Raw genomic sequence first — 24,805 nt, forward strand, 5'->3', positions numbered from 1 at the left:
CGGCAGCTGAGGAAAGAAGGAGTCCATTCTCCTTCTCCTTCTCGGAGCTGGTGTTTGTTGTCCAGAAGATGTGCGGCTGGCACATTTTTTTCTGTTGATCTCGCGATGCATGGGATCAGCATAGAAGAAGTGTTATTTATTTATTTATTGGCTTTTATATATCGACATTCGTGGGTACATCATGCTGGATTGTTAGACACCATGGTTTGATCAGCGCATGGGCTAGCACACCAGGAGAAGCAGCAGAATGGCTTCCGGTGGTATATGAATAAATGAATGAGAGCCTTACTGGGGTGTGGGGGTGTGGTGTGTATGAATGAGAGCCTGGGGGTGTGGTGTGTGTGAATGGGAGCCTAACTGGGGGGGGGGGGGGTATGTGAATGAGAGCCTGACTAGAGAGTGGGTATGTGAATGAAAGCCTGACTGGGGGGGGGGGGGGGGGGGGAGTATGACAATGGGAGCCTGACTGTGGGGAGGGGTATGTGAATGAGAGCCTGACTGGTGGGGGGAATATGTGAATAGGAACCTGTCTGGTGTGTATGTGTGTGTTTCTGTGTGCATGAGAACCTGACTGGGATGTGTGTGTGTGTGCGGGGGGATTAGGTATCTGTCTGGTGTGTATGAGTGTGTGTGTGTGTGTGTGTGTGTGTGTGTGTGTGTGAATGGGAACCTGTCTGGGGTATGTATGTGTATGGGCACCCGTCTGGTGTATGTATGTGTGTGTGTGTGTGTGTGTGTATGGGAACCTAGCTAGGGGTGTGTTTGTGTGTATGGAAACATGTTTGGGGTGTATGTGTGTGTGAATGGGAACCTGTCTGGGGTTTTTTAAGAATGGGAGCCTGCGTGTGTGTGTGTGTGTGTGTGTGTGTGTGTGTGTGTGAACACAATTTGTGCCACTTCACTAATCCATGCCTTACTCAGGATGACTGAAATAAAAACTTTTCAGGTTTGGAGAGTGGTGAATTTTCCATCCTTATTAGTTTTACTTATTGAATGTCTGTGTCTGCCATTTTGAAATAATTTGGGAAAATTTTAAAATGTTGTATAAGCTCTTAATTATTGGATGTTATTCTGTTCCTTAGATCATTATAAAAAGAATATTTCCAAGTATGGTTTTACTAATATGATTGATTTATAATCCGTGATTTTCTTATTTGATAAATGATTTATGAGGACTGGTGATGCTTCTGTTTCTCCATTGCTGCACTGCATACAGAGTTTGGCTTGTTGCAGTTTGTGGTTTCCGGTTCATTTTCTGTTTATAGTTTATAGTCTCTTTATTCTGAATTTGGTGAGTCTGTGATCTGCATGTTTAATTGAGGTGGGGTATTCTGTGTGAAAAAAACCCAACAAAAAACGAGGAGGTGGACAGCACAGTAATATTTCACACAGGGCAGCAAAAATTCTAGCACCGGCCCTGCCTGAAACCCCTCATTATCATCATGGGCCAGGGTTTTCTTGACGGGCGCAGAAGGCCAAGAAAATCTTTTACTTTGACCCTCATATACATCCAAAAGTTGACTTTGGAAGATAGTGGGGGATGACAATCCCTTGGGGCTTGATGGCCTAAGATCACATGTGCCAGGGCTGGGAACAGATGTTGCTGTGACTGATAAAACTGTAAGTTTTCCAGGCATAGAAACACACTTTCCTGGCATCAACATGGGATGTACTGCAGTTTAGTGAACCTGAAAGGAATTTACTTATATTAAAATGTGGGGTTATTGCAGCATTTTAATGTGCCTAATAGACCATCTAAATTATTTAAATGATGCTTTCCAGCTTTGAGAAAAACATTACAATGCACTTACTGTAAAAGGTTGTAGGGATTTCTCTAAAGATACTGCCACGAACAAACTGAAAACAGGGAACAAAATAGGATATGCATTTTATATTAAGAAAAAAATACAATAGTGTTCCAATTTTTAAAATTATTTTGCATATACATAATGTTGTTAATTTTGTAATAGCTCACATAAACCTCAGATTTTGCACCAATTTTGAAAGGAAGAATATGCACACAAATTTCCTTTGAAAATTAACCCACCTAAACTACCTATACACATTTATATCTGCTAATATGTATACACATTTCAGAAAAATTACATGCATACATTTGAAAATTTAAAGATATCAAGTACATTTAAAAAACCACACACATGCAAAAATCAGGTGATATGGACGTGGCTGGACCGAGTGCAAGCCAAGTGCATTTTAAAAACGGCCCGGCCTAGCGCGTATCTCCTGGTACTTGCAGAAATGCCGGATGCTTCAAAAGGGGCAGGCTAGGGGCGGGGTCGGATCAGGGCAGGGGATGGGGCGAGGGCTGGCCAGGACTGCACCATTTTGTGCTGTCCGGGGAAAGCACGCGTCGACAGTGGGCCAGAGCGCACAGCTTATGTCAGCCGCTGAGCAGAAGTAAGTGTGAACAGCAGAGTACACATCAGTGTAAAAATCCCATCTTTGTGTATCTTTCCTCATTCCATATCACATCAGATCTTCACTGATGTGTACTATACTGTTTGCACATCTGCTAGTGCATATAAAACTGGCCCCAAAAACTTAGTCCATCACCAAATCCTCACCTCGAGTTAATAGATGATCCTTCTATAGTGGTATAAATAGTTGACTATAGAGATGTGAATCGAAACCGGAATCAGTTCGGATGTCCGATTCACATGTGGGTTTTTTTCATTGGGCCCGATCGCGGTTTTATTTATCGGCTGCGCCCGAGCCGATAAACAAAAACCCACCCCGACCCTTTAAAACGAATCCCTTTGCTTCCCCCACCCTCCCGACCCCCCCAAAAACATTTTACAGGTACCTGGTGGTCCAGTGGGGGTCCCGGGAGCGATCTCCCGCTCTCGGGCCGTCGGCTGCCACTAATAAAAATGGCGCCGATGGCCTTTGCACTTACCATGTGACAGGGTATCCGTGCCATTGGCTGGCCCCTGTCACATGGAGGGAGCACTGGATGGCTGGCGCCATCTTTAAAAATGGCGTGGGCCATTCAGTGCTCCTACCATGTGACAGGGGCCAGCCAATGGCATGGATACCCTGTCACATGGTAAGGGCAAAGGGCCATCGGCGCCATTTTGATTAGTGGCAGCCGACGGCCCGGGAGCGGGAGATCACTCCCGGGACCCCCACTGGACCACCAGGTACCTGTAAAATGTTTTTGAGGGGGTCGGGAGGGTGGGGGAAGCAAAGGGATTAGTTTTAGTTTTAAAGGGTCGGGATGGGTTTAGGTGTTATTTTTGTGTGCCGTTTTTCCCGCCCTCCCCCAAAACGATAAGAGAACCCCCACGAACAATATCGTGGGGTTTTCCTATCGTTTTGGGGGAGCCCCCGATTTCTGACGATTTTGAAAATATCGACGATATTTTCAATCGTCCGAAGCCCGAATCACATCCCTAGTTGACTATGCGAGCCTTATAAAGAGTCTCTCTCTCTCTCTCTCTTGCTCTCTTTCTTTCTTTCTCTCTATTTATTTATTCTGCTAAAATAGCACACATTGCAGTAAGTCAAAAATCACCCATGCCTCCTTTTTTTTTTTTATCGCGGGCACAATTCATGTGAAATTTATAGCATTTTGATGAATCTAGGCCTTACTTTGTAAGCTTTTTTGCACAAATGCATGCTATATCTGTATATACTTGTATGGTGCCTGGGCAAATTCCTATTTAAATAAGGGTTACAACATTTAAGAATTGTTCATGATGTTTCAAGGTTAGAAAGTGTTAAGATTACTTACCTGGTAATCTCCTTTTCCTTAGTGTATGCAGATGGACTCAAAACAAATGGGTTCTGGCCCCGGCCGTAACCCATTTGTTTTGAGTCCATCTGCTACACGCTAGGAAATATGAAATTGACTATCTATTCAAAAACAGCATTTATCTTTACGTATATCAATTTAAGTTCAACATACATTAGATTTACACAGGAGCTAGAAGGAATTGAATTTATTATGGTGAAACTGAAACTCTCTGACCTGGAAATCATGCAGGTTTAATCTGAATAGTTTCAAAAGGTCTCTACATTGTATTATTAACTTCAGATGCAGATCCCGCTACAAAGGTACTTTTATATTAAATTAAAATGCCACAAGAAATAGCAATATATTTTAAGAAGCTTCTGTGTTGTCCTGTCCAGAAATTCATCATTTTACTAAGAAAATAGGTCTGGTCCCCTTATTATCTTCAAAATATCTGTTTGACAGAGGAAGAATTTGGAAGGTCATATGAGTAATATTCCATTGAACAGCAAACCTTGGAGCACATCAAACACAGAAATGTGAGTCCTTTATCAATTAGTAAAAACCTTCTGCACAATAATCATGGGGATGTGGTAATATTTACTCAGCATTGCTAACAAATTGCAGTACCTTAATTTTAAAATACTTAATCAGTTTATTGAGAATTGCCAAGAGTTCCTCATTTCCAACAGGCACATCTGTGGAAAGGAAAATATATGATAAATTAATGGAAGAAAGGCAATAAAACTGATGAACTTGTCTACATTTAGAGATACCTTACAATTTAAAGCAGAAATGATACTTGATCAACATTGCTCATTTTAATCCTAACTAGACTTCCCTGCTGGCATCCTGCCCCCTTAGTTCCACCTCTCTACTCCTTTAGTGTTCTCCAGTTGCTTTTGGCTTCCTGTTCAATTGGAAAATGTTCAACTAAGAATATAATGCCACAAGCCTTCATTCATATTTAATTGAAATTTTCAGCCTTTATGACCTCACCCTTCTTAATTTATTGGTTCTATTGAATCTTCTTTTCATCTTATTCTTAGTTCTCCTATTTTAATCAAAATAGATGTCATTTTCTATGGGTTTTTTTGTTCTTTTCTGGAATACAAGTTCATTTTATTGCTTAAAAAATGAATAATTGCAATGATAAACAGATTTGAAAAAGGTAAATAATACCACTTCTGAGAAGATGCAAATCTTTCTCTGATTAGAATTTTATGAATTCTGCATATATTACCAAGGAAATTAATAGCACAGTTTATTTCTCTTGACCTTTCATGTAGCTATTTCCATGAGCAGGTACATTCAAATAAGATTGTTTTAAATTTGTAGCATGTTTCATTTGTTTTTCCATTCACGTTTTTGGAATTAAATGATTGAAATTAAATATTAAAAATCCATATGACTTCTGGGTTTGTTTTATAAACTACTGCCCTTAATCAGGTGTATTAGGCATGTTAATTCATCTTTCACAATTTTCATTTTTTTAACATTGGCATAATAGTACAGAAATAGTACAGAAATTCTGAAATTAGGAGGGCGATATTCAGGGCCACTTAGGGGGTCATTTTCTAAGCATTTTTCCCATAGACACAAAATGGGAGAAAACCTTTAGTAAATGACCCCCTTAGTTGGATAGGTTCCAACTTATGCAGCTAAGTGGTATGGTTTAAATATTTGGCCATGGTGAGTGGCTGCCACTCAGCCAGATAAGTGGTGGGAGGAGAATGGGCATAACGGGTAGGATGTTAAGAGTTAGCCAGATAACTTATCTGGCTAACTTTCATTGGTCCATGCACCTGTCCTAAAGTTAGCAGGATAAACTTATCCAGATAATTTTAAGATAGGTATATATATTCAGTGGCACGGCTGCCCTGCTAAATATATAGGCTAAGTTAGACAGATAAATGTATGCAGCTAACTAGCCAATTCACACAGCGGCTGAATATGGACCTCTAAAAATAAAGGTTTCATTTCAATTATATATGCTTAATAATGATAAAATGAAGATACTTATTAAAGGCTGACTAACTACTCAACAATAGTAGAGTCATTGATGAAAGACTACTGGTTCACTATATATTTTGACCGACTCATTCTAATGTGATATCAGTTGAGGGAAGATCATAAATGCCAAAGCTGTTTAGATTTTGAAACACACAGGCTGGAGGGCCATTTTCCAGGCTGAAAACCTACATCTGAGGGGGCTGGAGGGGGATGGGCTGGCTGCATAATCTTGTGTGCTCAGAAGACGTATGGGCTGAAGCAGAACCAGCAGTGCATTTAAAGTTTGGCCTATTTTTCCTCTCTGACTGCCGCCAGTATATCCCAGCTATCCCACTCTTGAAACTTGGCAAAGACATTGATTGTCAGGGAACTAAGGTCCATAAAGATAGGCAGGTCTGAGGAGGGTTGCAGTTTTGAAAGTGGTGGAGACTGGAGGTTCATTTGGGCATGTGTGTGGTTGAATGCATTTTGTTATGTTGTCATCCAATGAAAAAGTTGTTTGATGTTTACTTGTGATGACACAAGGCAGGTTTAACCTGCTCGTGCAACCTTAAATTGGGTGGGGGGGGGGAGGGGGAGTCCTCTATGCACTGTTGAAGTGAACAAGACACAAAACTCCTGAACTTAGAGAGTCTGGCCATCACTTGCTTTATCACTGTAGGGGATGGGCCCTTCAGTGGCTAGATGGACCTCCTTACCAGCAATAAGTCATCACTACTGCCTGTTTAAAAAGTTAAAGGGAGATTGATCTCTCTCTTTGCTCCTTGGTGGGTCAGGAAGTCACCTCCCATAGTGAAGTGGTAACCAACGAAATCTAATTTTATGGAAATCCCGGATAAACCCCAGTGAAGAATAATGAGATTCGTTGTTAAAATAAAGAAGCTTCACTATCTGCTTATCCAACATCATGTCACTGGGTCATATTTATGTCACTAGGGAGAAAGGGGTACCAGGGGGCATAAAGAGGGATTATAAGTGAAGGAAGGGAAGGTAGAGGAGGGAACCCTGAGCCTGGGAGTCTGGTTAGAGAGGACCATATTAGCCACTGTTCTACTTGGCCAATTAACTAGATAAACTTATCTAGCTAACTTTGCCCATATAGTCATACCACTGAATATATCCAGCTATCTTAAAGTTAACTAGATAAGTTTATCTGGATAACTTTAGGAAACCCTTTGGGCAAACCAGAGTTAGCTGGATAAGTTATGCAGCTTAACTCAACTCCTCTCAGTTACGCCCCTGGAATGCCCCAACTTATCCAGCTAAATTCTAGCTACCTAACTTATTAATTGGCTGGAATTTAGCTGGATAAGGGCCCAAATCTTCATTTAGCCAGATAACATCTTCGTTATCCAGCTAAATGCTTTTGAAGATAAGACCTCAGGATGTTGAGCATCACATAACCCAATTACTGTTGGATTTGATCAAATGGAAGAAGTTCAAAAGTGAACTATAAGAATGATAACAGGTCTAGATAACATGAGCTTTGCGATTAGGTGATTTTATACTAGAAAGGATGACTCGACAGTAACATTCAAATACATGTGGAGAGAGTAAAATTCAAAACATCCTTCACACAAAAAATACACACAATGGCCTCAACCCAATACATCCCCAAACTACCCCATCACCACAACCACCACCATACTCCTAAAGCCACACCCACCACTAGACGCCTCACCAAAATTCACACCAACCCTAACATACCCTATACCACAATCACTCTCATTACTCTACTCCTCATCAATGCACAGTCGATCACCAAAAAAATCCCAATCATCCATGACATACTCACAGACGACCAACCAGACATATTCTGTATAACCGAATCCTGGCTGAAACATTCTGACACAGTCCTACTCAATCAACTGCCCAGAAACACATACAATATTTTCTCCATACCCAGAAGCAAAAGAAAGGGAGGTGGCCTACTATTCCTAGCTCACAAAAAACATAAATTTTCTTCCCACTCCCTAAACTTACCACCTCCTATCAAGACCAACCTATTCAAATCAAAACATCTCCAAATACTCCTCCTATACGCCCCACCTGGTTGCCTACAGCACAACCTTTCCCCCCTGATTGAATCCATCACAACCCACATAAACCTACAAGAGCCCGCCATCATACTAGGAGACTTCAACCTCCATATCGACACCCATCCTCCTTCTCCCACAAGCGAACTACTCCTATCCACCATGTCTGCCATTGGATTCACCCAAATCATCAACACGCCCACTCAAAAATCGGGCCACACCCTGGACTTAATCTTCATAAACAACAAAATATCTGCAACTGGACCACCCTCTACAACCCCCACCCCATGGTCTGACCACAGCCTCATCCAAACCAAGCTTCAATTCCAATCGAACCCACTAAAAACAGACAACCGAATCATCGAATTCACCAAACCATGCTCCAGTGAAAACATCGCCGAACTGTTACCTGAGGCACTAAAACAATCAACTTAAATGATGCCAACACAGCCACAAACTCCTGGATATCTATCAATGCAGACATAGCCAATACATTATGTCCCACGATAAGAAAGGAAATCAAACAATCTACAAAGCAAAGAGATCCTTGGTACACCCCAGAACTGAAAACCTCAAAGCGAACACTGAGACAAACTGAAAAACAGTGGAGACGAAACCCCACCTCAAACCTGAAAGACAAATACAGAACACTACTACACAACTATACAGCAGACCTCAACACAGCAAAGCGCAATTTCTACACATCAAGAATTCATGACTACCAATTTAACCCGAGGACCCTCTTCGCCTATGTCAAAGGCCTAACCAACCCCATCCAAAACGACAATACGCCAAACTCCAGCAACATCTCCAGTGAAAAATTAGCACAATTCTTCAAGGACAAAGTTAACAACATCATTGCCAAGATTCCCCAAACCCACAACAACCCAATTGACATCCCGCCTCCCATCCACACATGGTCACAATTCGCACCCGTTGCCTCCACAGAAATTGAACCTATCATCAAAAAAACCAACCCTGCATCCCACCCCTTAGACCCCATCCCCATCAAAACCCTAAAACTCATCAGATTATTGTCAAACTTATAACCTACATCATCAACTTATCCCTAGAACAAGGAATCTTCCCAGAAAAACTCAAAAACGCCATCATCAAACCAATCATCAAAAAACCTCAACTCGACAAATCAGACCCAGTAAACTACAGATCAGTCTCTAACCTCCCATTCCTAGCAAAAATCATCGAAAAAACAGTCAACAATCAACTTACAGACCACCTTGAAACCTATAATATTCTACAGCCTGCACAGCATGGTTTCAGAAAATTCTTCAGCACTGAAACCCTCCTCCTCTCTCTCACTGATACCATCCTCAGAGGCCGCGACAAAGGCAAATCGTTCCTCCTGATACTTCTTGATATATCAGCCACCTTTGACACCATCAATCACAGAACACTCCTCACCAGACTTAAATAAATTGGTCTCCAAGACACCACAATCAAATGGTTCAAATCCTACCTCTCAAACAGATCTTACATCGTCAAGACGAACTCATCTGAATCCTCTCAAGTGCCCCTCACACATGGGGTCCCACAAGGTTCTTCCCTATCCTCAACCCTCTTTAACATTTACCTCCTCCCACTATGCAAATACCTTTCAGAGGCAAATCTCACCTACTTCGTCTATGCAGACGACATACAAATACTACTCCCTATAAACAAGTCCATTCAACTCACCATGGAAAAATGGAACAAACTCAGCTCAAATTTATCCCAATTGCTATCTCAATTATCACTATGCCTCAACCAAGCCAAAACAGAAATCATTCACATCCACGATGACCGTCCCTCTTATCCACTCAATTGCACCCCCTCTGACCATCCAGGAAGCTCAATCAACCCGGGAGTGCCACAAATCTCACACACGCCGTCCACAAGAAACCTAGGCGTAACAATCGACAGCCAACTCAACTTTAAACGACACATCTCCAATACAATCAAGGATGGATTCTTAAAACTCCAGACACTAAAAAAACTCAAACCCCTTCTCCAAGCACACGATTTCCGAACAGTCCTTCAATCAATTATATTCTCAAAACTCGACTACTGCAACTCCCTCCTCCTCGGCCTTCCAGAAATCCACATCAAACCCCTCCAAGTTCTACAGAATGCTGCCGCCAGAATCATCTCTAACAACAAAAAATCCTCCCACATCACACCCACTCTCAAAGAACTCCACTGGCTACCCATTACACAAAGAATCCTGTATAAAACCCTCACCCTCATGCACAAAAAAATAAACAACAACAAAATGAACTGGCTAAACAACGCAATGCATCCTTACCCCACACAAAGAACCCTCAGATCCACCAACACTGGCCTCCTAGCCGTCCCCAATCTCAAATCTGCACACCTCAACATCACCCGCAAGCGAGCCATAACAATAGCGGGCCCCACCTTATGGAACTCCCTCCCCACCTGTCTCAGAAATGAACCCTCATTGCAAGTCTTCAAAAAACACCTCAAAACATGGCTGTTTTTAAAAGCTTTCCCACCTGACACTTAACCTGCCCGAATGCAACACACCAAACCCACTACACAAGCATCTCTCCCCTCCCTCTTCCCTCCCTATCTCTACCATCCTCCCACCTATCCCTCTCCTCCCCCCTCCCCCCTCCTCCCTCCTTTCAACCCTCCCTGCCATCCTTAATCCTAAATTATCCTCATCAACAAGTCATTTATGTACATATGTTATATACTATAATCTAATGTTCCATGTATTTCTGTTATTTCTGTTATTTTTTGTTATATTTATTACCATGTTATAATGTAAAATAGGGTTGTTACCACCCTATTCTTTTAGTTATCTGGAAACTGATGTGATATCTCAATCGAATGTCGGTATATAAAAGAAATAAATAAATAAAAATAAATAAAAGCCATTTACCCATGTAAATAGCTGTTTATACAGGTAAATAAAAATTTGCCCACCCTGAATGCATGTAAAAGTAGGTGTGTTGTTTCAGAACAAGCTCACTTTTACCCACGTTTGCAGAGGCATTCCTGGGGTGCGGTTAGGCCTATTGTAAGCTCTATAGAGAGGAGACTGTCTCCTATATGTATTTCTACAGCACTGCATATACAGTACATGTAGTAGCTTTTAGGGATGTGAATCGTTTTTCAACGATTAAAATTATCGTCCGATAATGTTTATATCGTCTTAAATCGTTATAGAACACGATACAATAGAAATTCTAACGATTTATCGTTAAAAATCGTTAAATCGTGTTAGTGCGCACTAACTCCCCGTTAGTGCGCACTAACTCGATTTAGTGCGCACTAACTGAAAATGATACAAATAAACACTTTCCAGGTCACTGAAGGTCAGTTAGGAATGAATATGTGTTCCTATTGGCTGGCTGCCCTCTTATCTATTGATGTTACCAAGGTTACCACTGAGGTGATGGTTGGGGGGATGGGAAATGGAACTGGAAACTAACGAACACCAACAGAAAATGAAACAAAGTGTTCACACTTCCCAGGTCAGTAAAGGTCACTTAGGAATGAATATGTATGTATGTATTCCTATTGGCTGGCTGTGCTCTTATCTATTGATGTTACCAATATGGTTGGGGGGATGTGAAATGGAAACAGTTGGAAGCTTGACAAAAAAAGTAATGTAATGATCAGCACTCACGTGACTAGAACTTGTTTGTTTATTATTTTTGTTAGCAGGCACCTGAAATGCTAGTGCATGTTGAATTTGCCAATCACTGTGCATTTTAGAAAGGTGGTCCTGGCTGGAACTGTACACAGTTCAAATATATGTAATTGATTGTTGGTAAGTGTATTTTTTAAGTAGCCACACTGGCACCAGTATGCTTACTTTTCCTCCTACTTAACTCACTAGCTCAGCTTTGTAAGAAGGGCTTCTCTGCTTGTGTGTTGTTTTTGTTTGGTGTGAGGAGAGCAGAAACATCAGATCTTTATTCAATCTACTACAGTCATCTCTTACAGTGCCCTATCCCTATTAATACCAGGAGTGTTGTGATCTTCCTGCACACAGTGCCCTAACCCTGATACCAGTCTGAGACAGCTCCCTCCCTGCATTACTAGTGAGAGGATGGTTTCACAGACAGGGGGGAGCTGCCTGACCCTCACTCCTGACTTCCCCCATGTCCCAGCTAGTGAATGGTGTGTGGGTGAGGGGGGGGGGGGGAGGATGGTGAAGTCTGAGACAGCTCCCTCCCTGCATTACTAGTGAGAGGCTGGCTTCACAGACAGGGGGGAGCTGCCTGACCCTCCCTCCTGACTTCCCCCATGGCCCAGCTAGTGAATGGTGTGTGGGTGAGGGGGGGGGGAGGATGGTGAAGTCTGAGACAGCTCCCTCCCTGCATTACTAGTGAGAGGCTGGCTTCACAGACAGGGGGGAGCTGCCTGACCCTCACTCCTGACTTCCCCCATGTCCCAGCTAGTGAATGGTGTGTGGGTGAGGGGGGGGGGGTGGATGGTGAAGTCTGAGACAGCTCCCTCCCTGCATTACTAGTGAGAGGCTGGCTTCACAGACAGGGGGGAGCTGCCTGACCCTCACTCCTGACTTCCCCCATGTCCCAGCTAGTGAATGGTGTGTGGGTGAGGGGGGGGGGGGGAGGATGGTGAAGTCTGAGACAGCTCCCTCCCTGCATTACTAGTGAGAGGCTGGCTTCGCAGACAGGGGGGAGCTGCCTGACCCTCACTCCTGACTTCCCCCATGTCCCAGCTAGTGAATGGTGTGTGGGTGAGGGGGGGGGGGAGGATGGTGAAGTCTGAGACAGCTCCCTCCCTGCATTACTAGTGAGAGGCTGGCTTCACAGACAGGGGGGAGCTGCCTGACCCTCACTCCTGACTTCCCCCATGTCCCAGCTAGTGAATGGTGTGTGGGTGAGGGGGGGGGAGGATGGTGAAGTCTGAGACAGCTCCCTCCCTGCATTACTAGTGAGAGGCTGGCTTCACAGACAGGGGGGAGCTGCCTGTCCCTCACTCCTGACTTCCCCCATGTCCCAGCTAGTGAATGGTGTGTGGGTGAGGGGGGGGGGGGGTGGATGGTGAAGTCTGAGACAGCTCCCTCCCTGCATTACTAGTGAGAGGCTGGCTTCACAGACAGGGGGGAGCTGCCTGACCCTCACTCCTGACTTCCCCCATGTCCCAGCTAGTGAATGGTGTGTGGGTAAGGGGGGGGGGGGAGGATGGTGAAGTCTGAGACAGCTCCCTCCCTGCATTACTAGTGAGAGGCTGGCTTCACAGACAGGGGGGAGCTGCCTGACCCTCACTCCTCCGGGGTATTGTGATCTTCCTGCACACAGTGCCCTATCCCTGATACCAGGGGTGTTGTGATCTTCCTGCATGCAGTGCCCTATCCCTATTAATACCAGGAGTGTTGTGATCTTCCTGCATGCAGTGCCCTATCCCTGATATCGGGATGTGTGCAAGAAGATCACAACACCCCCGGTATCAGGAATAGGGCACTGTGTGCAGGAAGATCACAACACCCCCAGTATCAGGAATAGGGCACTGTGTGCAGGAAGATCACAACACCCCTGGTATTAGGGATAGGGCACTGTGTGCAGGAAGATCACAACACTCCTGGTATTAATAGGGATAGGGCACTGTGTGCAGGAAGATCACAATACCCCTGGTATCAGGGTTAGGGCACAAGTTCTAGTCACATTGACTGATCACATTACTTGTTTTGTCAAGCTACCAATTGTTTCCATTTCCCATCCCCATATACTGTCAGTAGGAAACTTGGTAACATGAATAAATAAGAGGGCAGCCAATAGGAATACATATTCATTCCTAAACTGACCTTAACTGACCTGAAAAGTGTCAAATTGTATCATTTCAGTTAGTGCGCACTAACTCCCAGTTAGTGCGCACTAATCGGAAAAAAACGATTTTTAACGATTTTTTAACTAAAAAATCGTGCCTAAGACGATTTTCTTGCCCTGCCACACGATTTCTATCGTTAAGACGATATGGAAAACGATTCACATCCCTAGTAGCTTTAAAGAAATTATGGGGTAGATTTTCAAACTATGCGAATAGGCCTACTTTTGCTGGCGCATCAGGCGCAAGCAAAAGTACGCTGGATTTTAGTAGATACGCGCGGAGCCGCGAGTATCCACTAAAATCCTGGATCGGCGCGCGCAAGGCTATCAATTCTGTATAGCCGGCACGCGCCGAGCCGCGCAGCCTACCCCCGTTCCCTCCAAGGCCGCTCCGAAATCGGAGCGGCCTTGGAGGGAACTTCCTTTTGCCCTGCCCTCACCTTCCCCTCCCTTCCCCTACCTAACCCACCCACCCCCTATCTAAGCCCCCCCCCTTACCTTTGTCGGGGGATTTACACCTCCCAGAGGGAGGCGTAAATCCCCGCGCGTCAGCGGGCCTCCTGCGTGCTGGGACGCGACCTGGGGGCGGGTCCGGAGGGCGCAGCCACGCCCCCAGGCCACCCCGGGCCGTAACCACGCCTCCGGGTCCGCCCCCGAAACGCTCCCGGCACGCCCCCTAAATGCCGCGCGGTTCGGGCCCGCCCCCGACACGCCCCCGACACGCCCCCGACACGCCCCCCCTCGGAGAACCCCGGGACTTACGCGAGTCCCGGGGTCTGCGCGCGCCGGTGAGCCTATGTAAAATAGGCTCACCGGCGCGCAGGGCCCTGCTCGCCTAAATCCGCCCGGTTTTGGGCGGATTTAGGCGAGCAGGGCTCTGAAAATCCGCCCCTATGAGTAATAGCAGTAATAATAGTTCATGGGAGGCAACAACATGTATTTATTATTTTTATTTTTTAGAGAATAAGTATCCACAGAAAAAGCAGAGACAAATCTTGGTGTTTCCCTAGAGAATTTTCAAAGGGAAAGTACACATGTACTTTCCTTTTGAGAACTGATGTCAAGCATTTGGGTAAACGTACCTGCAGATTTTGCATCAAAATGCACGGATTTGAAAGTTGCCACAAAAGAGATCATAGAGAGGGTTATTTTATAACTGTGTAGGTTGGGGTAAAGTTACACTCAGACTTTATACTAATTATGAGCATAAATTCCTTTGAAAAAGCTTGTTTAATTACCCTGGTACATGTATAAACTCACCTACACAAAGTTTTTCAGAGGGCATACCTTTTGTGGGCATACTTTGTAAAATACAATAGTATGGAGGAAACATTTGAAAGGAGTTTCATGTGTAAATATAACATACTATCATAGCAATTTTTAAAATCCATTTATATGTGTAAAGTGCATTTACATGGGTAAATCCTATGGACAATTCCATAGCATATATTGTAGCAATTTTGAAAAATCCACGTATATGGGTAAAGTGCAGTTTTACACATACAAATGCTTTTGAAAATCAGGCCCAATGTGTATAAATCCTACCTCTGCCATCTATAACACCTGCCTCCAGTGCACCAGGTTATGAGGATACTTTTACATGCACTGTGTTCCAGGCTGTTTTCTAGTATCTATTTACTCATGCAAACCTAGGTTTTATGCACAGAAACGGTTCTGAAAATTCAGCCCAAACAGGATAGTGATCATTTATCTATTGCCATTATAACGGGTTTAAACCTAAATTGTAGAAGAAAGATTCATTACAAATATTGGTAAGAACTTTGTTTTAACTTTGAAAGTGGTTGAGCCCTTTAACGTGTTACCTAGGGAAGCAGTGAAATCTCCTTCATTGGAGGTTTTTAAGATCAGACTAGATAAATATCTGTCTATGGTGGCTGAGGTACAGTGTAACTCTATTTTGAATTCTGATGTTCTTGACTGACCTTTGCTTGCTGCAGTAAACCTAATTGAACCTATCCAAAAAAGAAAACCAGAAGCCAGCATTTAAGTGATCAAAGATTTGTGTCTGGGACAGATTCATGGTAAACAGCAAAGACAGAGAGACAGTAATTTTCCTCATTTAACCATCATGGATAGCTATGCATTAGGGTAAACACTGAAAAGACACTAATCTCACTATTTTCATTAAACATTCTCTATTTGGTGGCTGTGTTCCAAGATATCAAGTCAAACTTTAGCACAATTTTCACTTGGAGTTGTTTTGTCATGGCCCCAAACACTAAACATACCATCAATATTCTGAATAGTCATCAGATTTTGTTTATGTGCTGAAGATATTAATTTTCATATTAAACAACACTGACCTGCTGGGAACAGCAATTTATCTACAACATGAATGACACCATTTCTTGTCATGACATCAGATTCCTTTGATTGAACGTCATTTATAGAAACTGTATCATTTATCTATGGAAACAAAAGGCAATAGAATTGTACTTAAAATTATAACCTAGAGCAAATAGAAATTAATTTATTAGTTTATTGATATAAAGATAGTTTATGCTAAATCAAGCAGTTTCTGCGCAGTTGATTCTGTATTGGCGCAGAATCTGTAAGCATTAACAGATGGTCATGACCAGGTTTATGCATGGAAAAAAAATCATTTTGCATCATAAAATCATTTCAGATTCATATTATTCATATCGGTTTACTTTCCAATGTATATAATATGTTTTGTTTGTTTCATTTTAGCCATGCTATATTTTTACAATGTGCACTTTACTAAAGTTTTCAATAGTTCATGCTAAAGCACTTCATCATATTCTAAAACGCCATAAAAGCAATAAATATTTCCATTTTTGTGTGTAATTTTACTGATGAGAAATTAAACAAAATCATAAGTATCATTGATGATTTTATGCTATTTTAAAATGACAGCACATTTCTAGACATGACATTCATAATTACTATCAGGTGAAATTTCAAATACTACACTCATAAAAATTACTCTCATAAAATAACACCCGCATGAAAACATGCTATTTTCAAAGCTGCATATTAAATCAGAATCCATGATTAAATCAGAATCCATGAGTAAATGTATACATGTAAGAAAGGGGCATGGAAGGGGTGTTTTGGAGCAGGGCCAGTATTTATGCACATAAGTTGCTATTTTGAAACCTGCCAAACTGTTATATGTATGTCTTTTACTTGCATATATTTATTTCTGCTCAATATCTGGTTTAAGTGATTGTAAACATTGTTAAAGTGAAAAAATGATTGGTAGAGGGTATGGGTGCAATGGGGAGACTTCAAGCTGAAGAGCCAGGAGGGTCTTCAATAGCTACAGATGGACTTCTCGAACTGGAAGACTAAATGGTAAAACTGGCCATGTCATTGTTGCATACATGTTATAAAAAAGCCTAATTTACGCATGTGACAGCCGACTTATGGGGAGGAAGCATCAAATTAATACAATAAAAATCTATATGCATAGCCTTGTAAAATTGGAAGTACAAATGCATGAGTATATAAGTTGTGCACATTAATGAATCTAATTTCCAACATATTCAACTAAGTAGCACCTTTCCCATGAGTAGATGGACAAATTTGAAGTTATTCGGATAAGTAGTGGCATTCATCTGGCTATTTCCAATTTATCCGGCTAAATAGCAGCAGGCAACAAAACCTGATAAGTCTGAAAAGCATTGCTTGTCTGTTTAAGTAGTGCTTTTTGGACTTAGCCGGCTTCATGCCACTATTTAGCTCGATAAATCAGCATTTATCCAGATAAATATGAACTTCCACAGCTCGTTTTTACATACTTTATAATCTTTCTGCGCTGGTGATAAAATACATTAACTTTGTCTGCACCCATATACATGCATAAATGTGCACATGTGAGCAGTTTTTGAAAGTTATCCTCTATTAGCATAAGTCAAATATCTACTTACTACTTTCACCATGAGTTTGCTTCCTTGAATAGATTTGAGAATGTTTGTGACTCCAGGCTCAAATCCACCTCCAATGAATACACCTCGTGTCAAGTGATAAAGAAGAATATTTTGAAGAGCAACTTTGTCTCCTACAAATAATAAAACAGAATCCACTGAAATATCCTGACTTAAAAGTTAAGCTGATCATTTAGGGGGTTATTTTCCAACTTGCATTATGGCCTTTTTCGCATGTGAAAAACACCTTAACACAGGGGGAGGTGGTGGGACTTCTGTCAAAGTGGGCTGACTTCACAGTTTGCAAAGTCATATTGCACAGTTTTAACACAAGAAATAGCTAGAGATGTGCATTTGTTTATCACGAATTAGGCAATTTCAACAAAATTGCCTAATTCGTCGTGGTTCGGGGGACTTGAACCACGAAACGGATTTTCCCCAAAATGTGTTTTTCAGGTTAGTGTGTGGGGGAGGGGCACATTTATTTAAAAAATAAACACCCCCAACCCTTCAAATTTACTGTATTGCAAACCCCCCACCATCCCGATCCCTCCCCAAGACTTACTAAAAGCCCTGGTGGTCCAGCGTCCCGTGATTGATCTCTCCCTCCGGGCCGTCGGGCTGTCGGGCCTGCTACGAATCAAAATGGCACCGATGGCCCTTTGCCCTTACGATGTCACAGGGGCTACAGGTGCCATTGGTTGGCCCCTGTCACATGGTAGGAGCAATGGATGGCCGGCACCATCTTGTGCTCCTACCATGTGACAGGGGCCGACCAATGGCACCGGTAGCCCCTGTGACATAGTAAGGGCAAAGGCTATCAGCGCCAGTTTGAATACTGGCAGCCGACAGCCAGAGTGAAGGAGATCGCTCGCAGTACCCCACTGGACCACCAGGGCTTTTAGTAAGTCTTAGGGAGGGATCGGGATGGTGGTGGTGTGGGGGGGGGGGGGTTGTAATACAGTAAATTTGAAGGGTTGGAGTGGTTTTTTTTCCAATTTGGATTTTTTTTTATTTGTTTTTCCGGTTTCGGGTTTGGATTCCAGCTTCGTTTTTTCTGAAAAACGATCCGTGGGAAAACGAGTTTTCCCACGAAGTACTCGAACTGAAACCTGACCGTACCCAGAAAAACGAAGCTCATCTCTAGAAATAGCTACACCTTTTTCATTGGCTTTAGGCTAGAGAGAGAGAGAGAGAGAAACCTCTATAGGAGGCCCAACTAGTAACACGAGGTGAAGTTTAGGTAGTAGCGAAGGAGTTAGGGGCCACTTTGACATGCAGAGTGAGACGTATAAACAGAACAGCACACTTTTGTGAAGATTTGATGACCTTCAGAGTGAAGTAACTCACACAAAGATGAGATTTGTACAATGTTCTCTCAACCTAACTTGATGGATTCTCAACCTGGGTAACATCCATATTTTTTTAACATGTTTCAGGAAAACAAACCAAGGAGATTCATGACATTATACATGATGTAATCCAATAAAGCAAACAAATATAGACTGCCCTGGGTATAATTCTGATGCAAATCTTCAAATTGCATATCAAGCTGTTAATGAGAGGTTAAGCATTTAAAACATTATATCATATTTGCCTTACTTTTGATTTATCATTTCTTTCTTAAACAGCATCTGTGAAGTTAAGAGCAGTACCATACATTTCATGTCTATGCATGGTAAACTTAGCAGCTAATTCATATTTAAGGTTGAATTTTCAAAATATTATGTTATGCGTGCCATCTGCGACAGACCCATGGCGCAGGCCCTTCACCTTCTCACACAGACTCCAGCTCCTGGTTACTCCTTGCTAGCAGTGGTGGGCCGCCGACTCTGACCCCGGGCCACCCCCGGTGCCTTCAGCTCTGCCTTGGTTCCCAGTACTGTAGCTCAAGATGCTATTGCTTGTCAGGCCTCTCCACGTGGTCTGAGGAGAGATGCCACTACCCACGCCGAGCACCTCCCTTGGCGCGCGCGCATCCCTGATCCTTATGAAGGGCCCGCGGTGGGAACCTGGCCATGGCCCCGGATAATGACGTCAAACTCTTCAGTGTATTTAAGCTCAGGCTTCGCGCCATAGCGTTGCCTTTGCAACAGGTCTCCTCGCTATCCGAGAACTCGTTGCTGCTAGAGAATCCTCGTTTCTTACCTCCGTTATTCCCGGTTCCTGTTTTCTTTGTTCCTACCTTGTCTATGTGTTGGACTGAATCTACAGATATCGACTTTGCTTTGACTGCACTTCAGCCTATCTCCAGACCCAGACTTCTGCTACGCTGACTAATGTTATTGATTTCTCCATGATCAGACCATTGCCTTGATTGACTATCACTATTGACTTCTCCGTGATCAGACCATTGCCTTGATTGACTAGCACTATTTACTTTCTCTGAGATCTGAACTCAGCATTGCTTGCCATGACCTTTGCTTTGCCACCAGCCCTGATCCAAGCCTGTCATTGATGCCTCCTCTAGCCTACACCTGGATGTGGACTTATTAGGCCTGGCCTACCTTTGCTCGAGCGCCCCCAGCTAATCTCCGTTCCATTGGCACCCGAGTTCCAGTATCATATCAGGTACAGGATAGGACTACGCCTCCTATCATCTGCTGTCTCTGGGCTGAACTAACCTTTCTCATTAACCAACCTTGTGGCCCATCTAAGTCCTGCCGGCCCCAGCACCCAAAGGCTCAATCCACAGGGAATGAGGGCTGGCATAGATGAAGCTCCAGCAGCCTCTACCTTCAGCCTACTCCACCTGCTGATGGTGGGGACCCATAGGTCCTCACCTATGGGTTGCATCAACCCCACCTCAGCCCAAGGGTCCACCTCCGACGCAACATATTATGCTAGTAAAAATTGGTACATAAGTATGTAAATAGCATCTATTGGCATATTCCATATTTTATAAAAGTCTAAATAGGCGCATATTTTCCCTTTCAGGTGCACGTTTCCATGTAAAAAAAGGGGAACTCTAGGGATGTTCTTGGGTGGGACCATCACTTATGTGCAGAAGTTGTAATTTTAAAAGACATGCATGTGCATTTGACAACTTACTTGTGTATTTTTACACCTGCTAATTATCTGGCAGAAGTGACATTAAATGTCTTTATTGTGTAGTTTCAAATTGGTTGGAGGTCTGGGTGAACTGGGGGGAATTCAGGCTGGTCTTGATGTCCTGGAGAGAGACTGGGTGAACTGGTGGACTAATTGGTAAAACTGATAATGTGCTTGACATGCACATATTGTAAAATTTGCTGACTTACGCGTGTAAATCAGGACTTATGCGAGTAAATCCTACTTACTTTTAAAATCATTAGAAAAAGTATGCTCGTTGAATGCATTGATATACATGGTTTCAAGGCAATGCATATATTCACACATAAATATACATATGCGGGTATGCTGTGGGTAAAGATATGCATATTTTATAATACACATTTACAAGATATGCGTGGATTATAAAATGCTATGGTAAAACTATGCATGGCCATATATGCATGTATATGCTGCCACAAAAAGTTATTTGAAAGTTATTCTCTATAAGTTTATTAAATGCTAATTTTTTTGATCATTTTGCCATTTGAGATTGTAATCATGAAATCCCTAGCAATAATATCTGTACAATAGGTGTGATTATGATAGCCCATTTCTAGTTTTCATGAATGTTAAATGCTATCATGGACATTATCCAAATTGAACATCATTTTAGTAGCTTATTGCAGCTTTGATTTTTTTACTTGCTACCGTACTTACTTTTCAGAGTTTCTATTTCCATCTCACTCAAGCCTTTAAAAGCATCATTTGTGGGAACAAACAAAGTCCAGGCACCTTCTTCTGTTAGCATGTCTTTTAATCCTGCAGATTCAATCAGGCTGAGGAACATACTGTTAACAGAAAACCAAAAATCATGCTTGTGATTTGTTGCAGTACATTTGAAAAGTAGGTATCGTGAAGTGGAAAGATGCCAGTACAAATATCAGTATACATTAGAGATATCGGTTGTACTATTAATTTGAATTTATGGAGAATTTTAGGAGATGGACAGAAAACAATTTCTACTGAACATCAGATAATCCAAATTAAACCATGTCTTACCAATGTGGAAGGAGTTTGAATTAGTCTTCAATAAGCAAAAATGACTTTTACTCATTTCATGCCTATGGAAAAATGCTTATTGAACAAGGCCTTTTACTTAATTCAGTAATCCTATTTAATATGCAATCCATTTAATAGGGGGAAAAACTATTTTAGCAGTGTTATCTCCCGTGATATACATTGTCTCATTTTATAAGCAATTTTTTAAGTATCGTGTATCGCCACCACGTATTTCCATTTCAAAGGAAACAGCACAGGCAAAAAGTTAAAGCAAACCCATTTATATTTCTATGAAATTGCACAAAAAGTATTCTATGAATTCTGGACAGTATTAATTATATATCGTATGGGCCTATTTACGAAAACACATTAAAAATGCACAGCGGGAAGATAACTTTCAAACAACTATATGAAACCTCCCTATATATATGTGTATATAGCGGCGAAGAGATCTACTTTACCATTTTATAAATTGCGTCTATCAGGTACATACAGATTATAAAATACGTGCATGTCTAGCGCCCAACATGTGCACGTATGTATGCTTATATGCGAATACCTGCAATGTATTGAAAATGTATTGGAATTCATTACACGTGCATACTTTTCCTATTTTAGAAACATATGCAAGTATATTTTATAAATGACAAGAACTATGACTTGCTCGCATAAAGCATAAACCCCTGATTTATGTTAACAAGTTGGTATATTTTAAAACTTGTGCATGTAATTGAAATTACCAGTCCTCCCACAGTTCACCCAGTTCTTCTCCGGGTCATTGAGATCCTCCTAGTTCTTTAGCTTCAACTCCTCCCCCAGTTCAACCAGACCTCCCACCCATCTGATATCAATTACTCTAGATAATTAGCATGAGCAAGTTACCACATGTACTCGCGTAAATCGCTTATAAAATGGCAACTTATACACATAACTGTTGGCTCAGCTCCAGAAAGTCCCTCTTTTACTCATGTAGATATACAGTATGCGTGAACGCGAAAATACGTGCATATGTTTGATGTTTATAAAATAGATTTATGTGTCTAAAACTATTTATATGCATATATGCTCATTTTTAAATGCATAATTCTTTGAAAATTTACCCTTAAGCTTTTAGAAAATACCATGTTAAAGTAGTTTTACTATAGACGATAATGTGCGGATTAGTTTTTTCCCTGTAGCTTTTTTATTGTTTATGTTTTCTTTCGGGTAGATTTTCAAAGGGTTATGTACATAATATATGTGCGTAACCCTTTAAAAACCCTCCTACTCTCATCAGTTTGCTCAGTCTGCAGAGAGATTCAGTTGTTTCCTGGACCTAACGCTGTGGGCACGGAGGAGTTGGGTACTTCTGCTCTCTTTCTTGCATTGTCACTCCTGGCCTGCAGGGTCACAGGACCACAGGTGGTCCCACCCGCAATAGGCTGCTGGCGATAGGCCACAGTAAAGGGATCTTCCCCTTCATCGGCCCCCTTTGCTGGCACTTTGACTTGGAGTTAGTATTATCTCTTTTTATCATCAAAAAATGGACTGTACTATGATCCCTGTGGTTTCTGGGAGAGGCAAGTAGTCCATCTTCTTCAACTGTATTTCATCGTATATTTGTAGCTGTCAGTGCCTAGTGTACCGTACGGGGCAGATTTTCAAAGGGGTACGCGCGTAAGATACGCGCGTACCCACCGAAAACCTGCCCCAAGCTCCCCCTGCACATGCCGAGTCTATGTTGCATAGGCTGCTGGCGCGCACAAAGCCCCGGGACGCGCGTAAGTCCTGGGGCTTTCCTGGGGGGGGGGGCATGTCGGGGGGCGTGTTGAGGCTGGCGTGTCTTCGGGGTGTTCTGTGGGAGGCCTGGCGCACGCAAGTTATGCCTGCCATAGGCAGGCGTAACTTTTCGAACAAAGGTGGGGGGATTAGATAGGGCTGGGGGGTGGGTTAGGTAGGGGAAAGGAGGGGAAGGTGTGGAGGGGTGGAAGGAAAGTTCCCTCCGAGGCCGCTCCGATTTCGGAGCGGCCTCGGAGGGAACAGAGGCAGGCTGTGCGGTTCGGCATGCGCAGGCTACCGATTTTGCGCAGCCTTGCGTGCACCGACCCCAGGTTTTAAAAGACACACGCGAATCTATTAAAATCTGGTGTAGTTTTGTTTGCGCCAGTCGCGTGAACAAAAGTACGCGCGGGCGTAGTTTTTTAAAATCTGCCCCTACATGTATATGTGTGTCAGTCTCGCAGACATGCAGTATAGAGCCCTTTGAGCTGTATATGACCTATGTAAATATTTACTCTGTGCAAAAGAAATTTGATATTATTTCAATGTATTTAGCCAATGGATTATTTATTATATATATTTTTTCTTATTGAAACCTGGTTATCTGATACTGACTTCTCCTTGTTAAACTTAAACTGTGCCCCGGATTATTCATATCCCCAGCAGATGAAAACTGATCATCAGGGTGGGGGTGTACTGCCATTTTATAAGTCCACTCTGCACTTACACCCTTTTTATTTTCTCTTGGTCAGGGCTGTGACGGAGCATTAGTGAAATGAAGAGGATGGATAATCGCATTATTGTATTGTCCCTGGGTATACTTTGTAATGACCTCACTTTTATTACTGACTTTTTTACCAGTTTATTAGTTTTATCAACTAAGGTATAAATCTTGGGTGATTTTAATGTCTTTTCAGAAAACAAACAAAAAAGTGTTTTTAATGATTTTCAAGCACTTTTGAATATTCTACAATTAAGATTACTTATTGTAACCGCCACACATAAATCCTGCTCCTGTGGGTTATGAGTAAACCTTTGATCTAACCAGTTTTATGGTCTGATCATTATTTTATAGCATTTAGTTTATTATTTTTTGATTATAGCCCTCGGAATAATGGAAGCTTGTTGTTAGAAAAGTATGTAAATCTCTAGATCTGATTTATTTAAGAGAGAGTGGTCATAGATTAAAGACACTATTAATCTCACCTCATTGGACTGTTTAACTGCCTCCTTTTTGCAGACCCAAATGATTATTAAAGAGAACATTTCCCCAGAAGTCTTGAAAAAATGGCATCAAGAAAGGTCTAGGCTTCTATGGTTTAATGATTCCTTCATTATTGGGAAATGGAAAATGCAGAAAGCAGAGAGATACCGGAGAAAGAGCCTTTCTAAACCATGTGTATAATATTTCTAGAC

General features: G+C 42.3%; 1 protein-coding gene across 2 annotated transcripts in view; it reads right to left on the bottom strand.

Moving 5' to 3' along the window:
* Window positions 1–24,805, bottom strand: part of POSTN (periostin) — a 164,940-nt gene that overhangs the window by 55,146 nt on the left and 84,989 nt on the right. For both annotated transcript variants that reach the window (XM_029602743.1, XM_029602744.1), the window contains exons 12-16: window positions 21,290–21,420; window positions 17,543–17,673; window positions 15,953–16,055; window positions 4,385–4,452; window positions 1,812–1,857 (exon numbers count right to left, since the gene is read on the bottom strand). In XM_029602743.1, coding sequence (XP_029458603.1) covers window positions 1,812–1,857; window positions 4,385–4,452; window positions 15,953–16,055; window positions 17,543–17,673; window positions 21,290–21,420 — 479 coding nt within the window. The remainder of the gene's footprint in view (window positions 1–1,811; window positions 1,858–4,384; window positions 4,453–15,952; window positions 16,056–17,542; window positions 17,674–21,289; window positions 21,421–24,805) is intronic.

This window comes from Rhinatrema bivittatum, chromosome 5, assembly GCF_901001135.1.
Source record: "Rhinatrema bivittatum chromosome 5, aRhiBiv1.1, whole genome shotgun sequence".
In the NCBI taxonomy this organism is placed as follows: Eukaryota; Metazoa; Chordata; class Amphibia; order Gymnophiona; family Rhinatrematidae; genus Rhinatrema; species Rhinatrema bivittatum.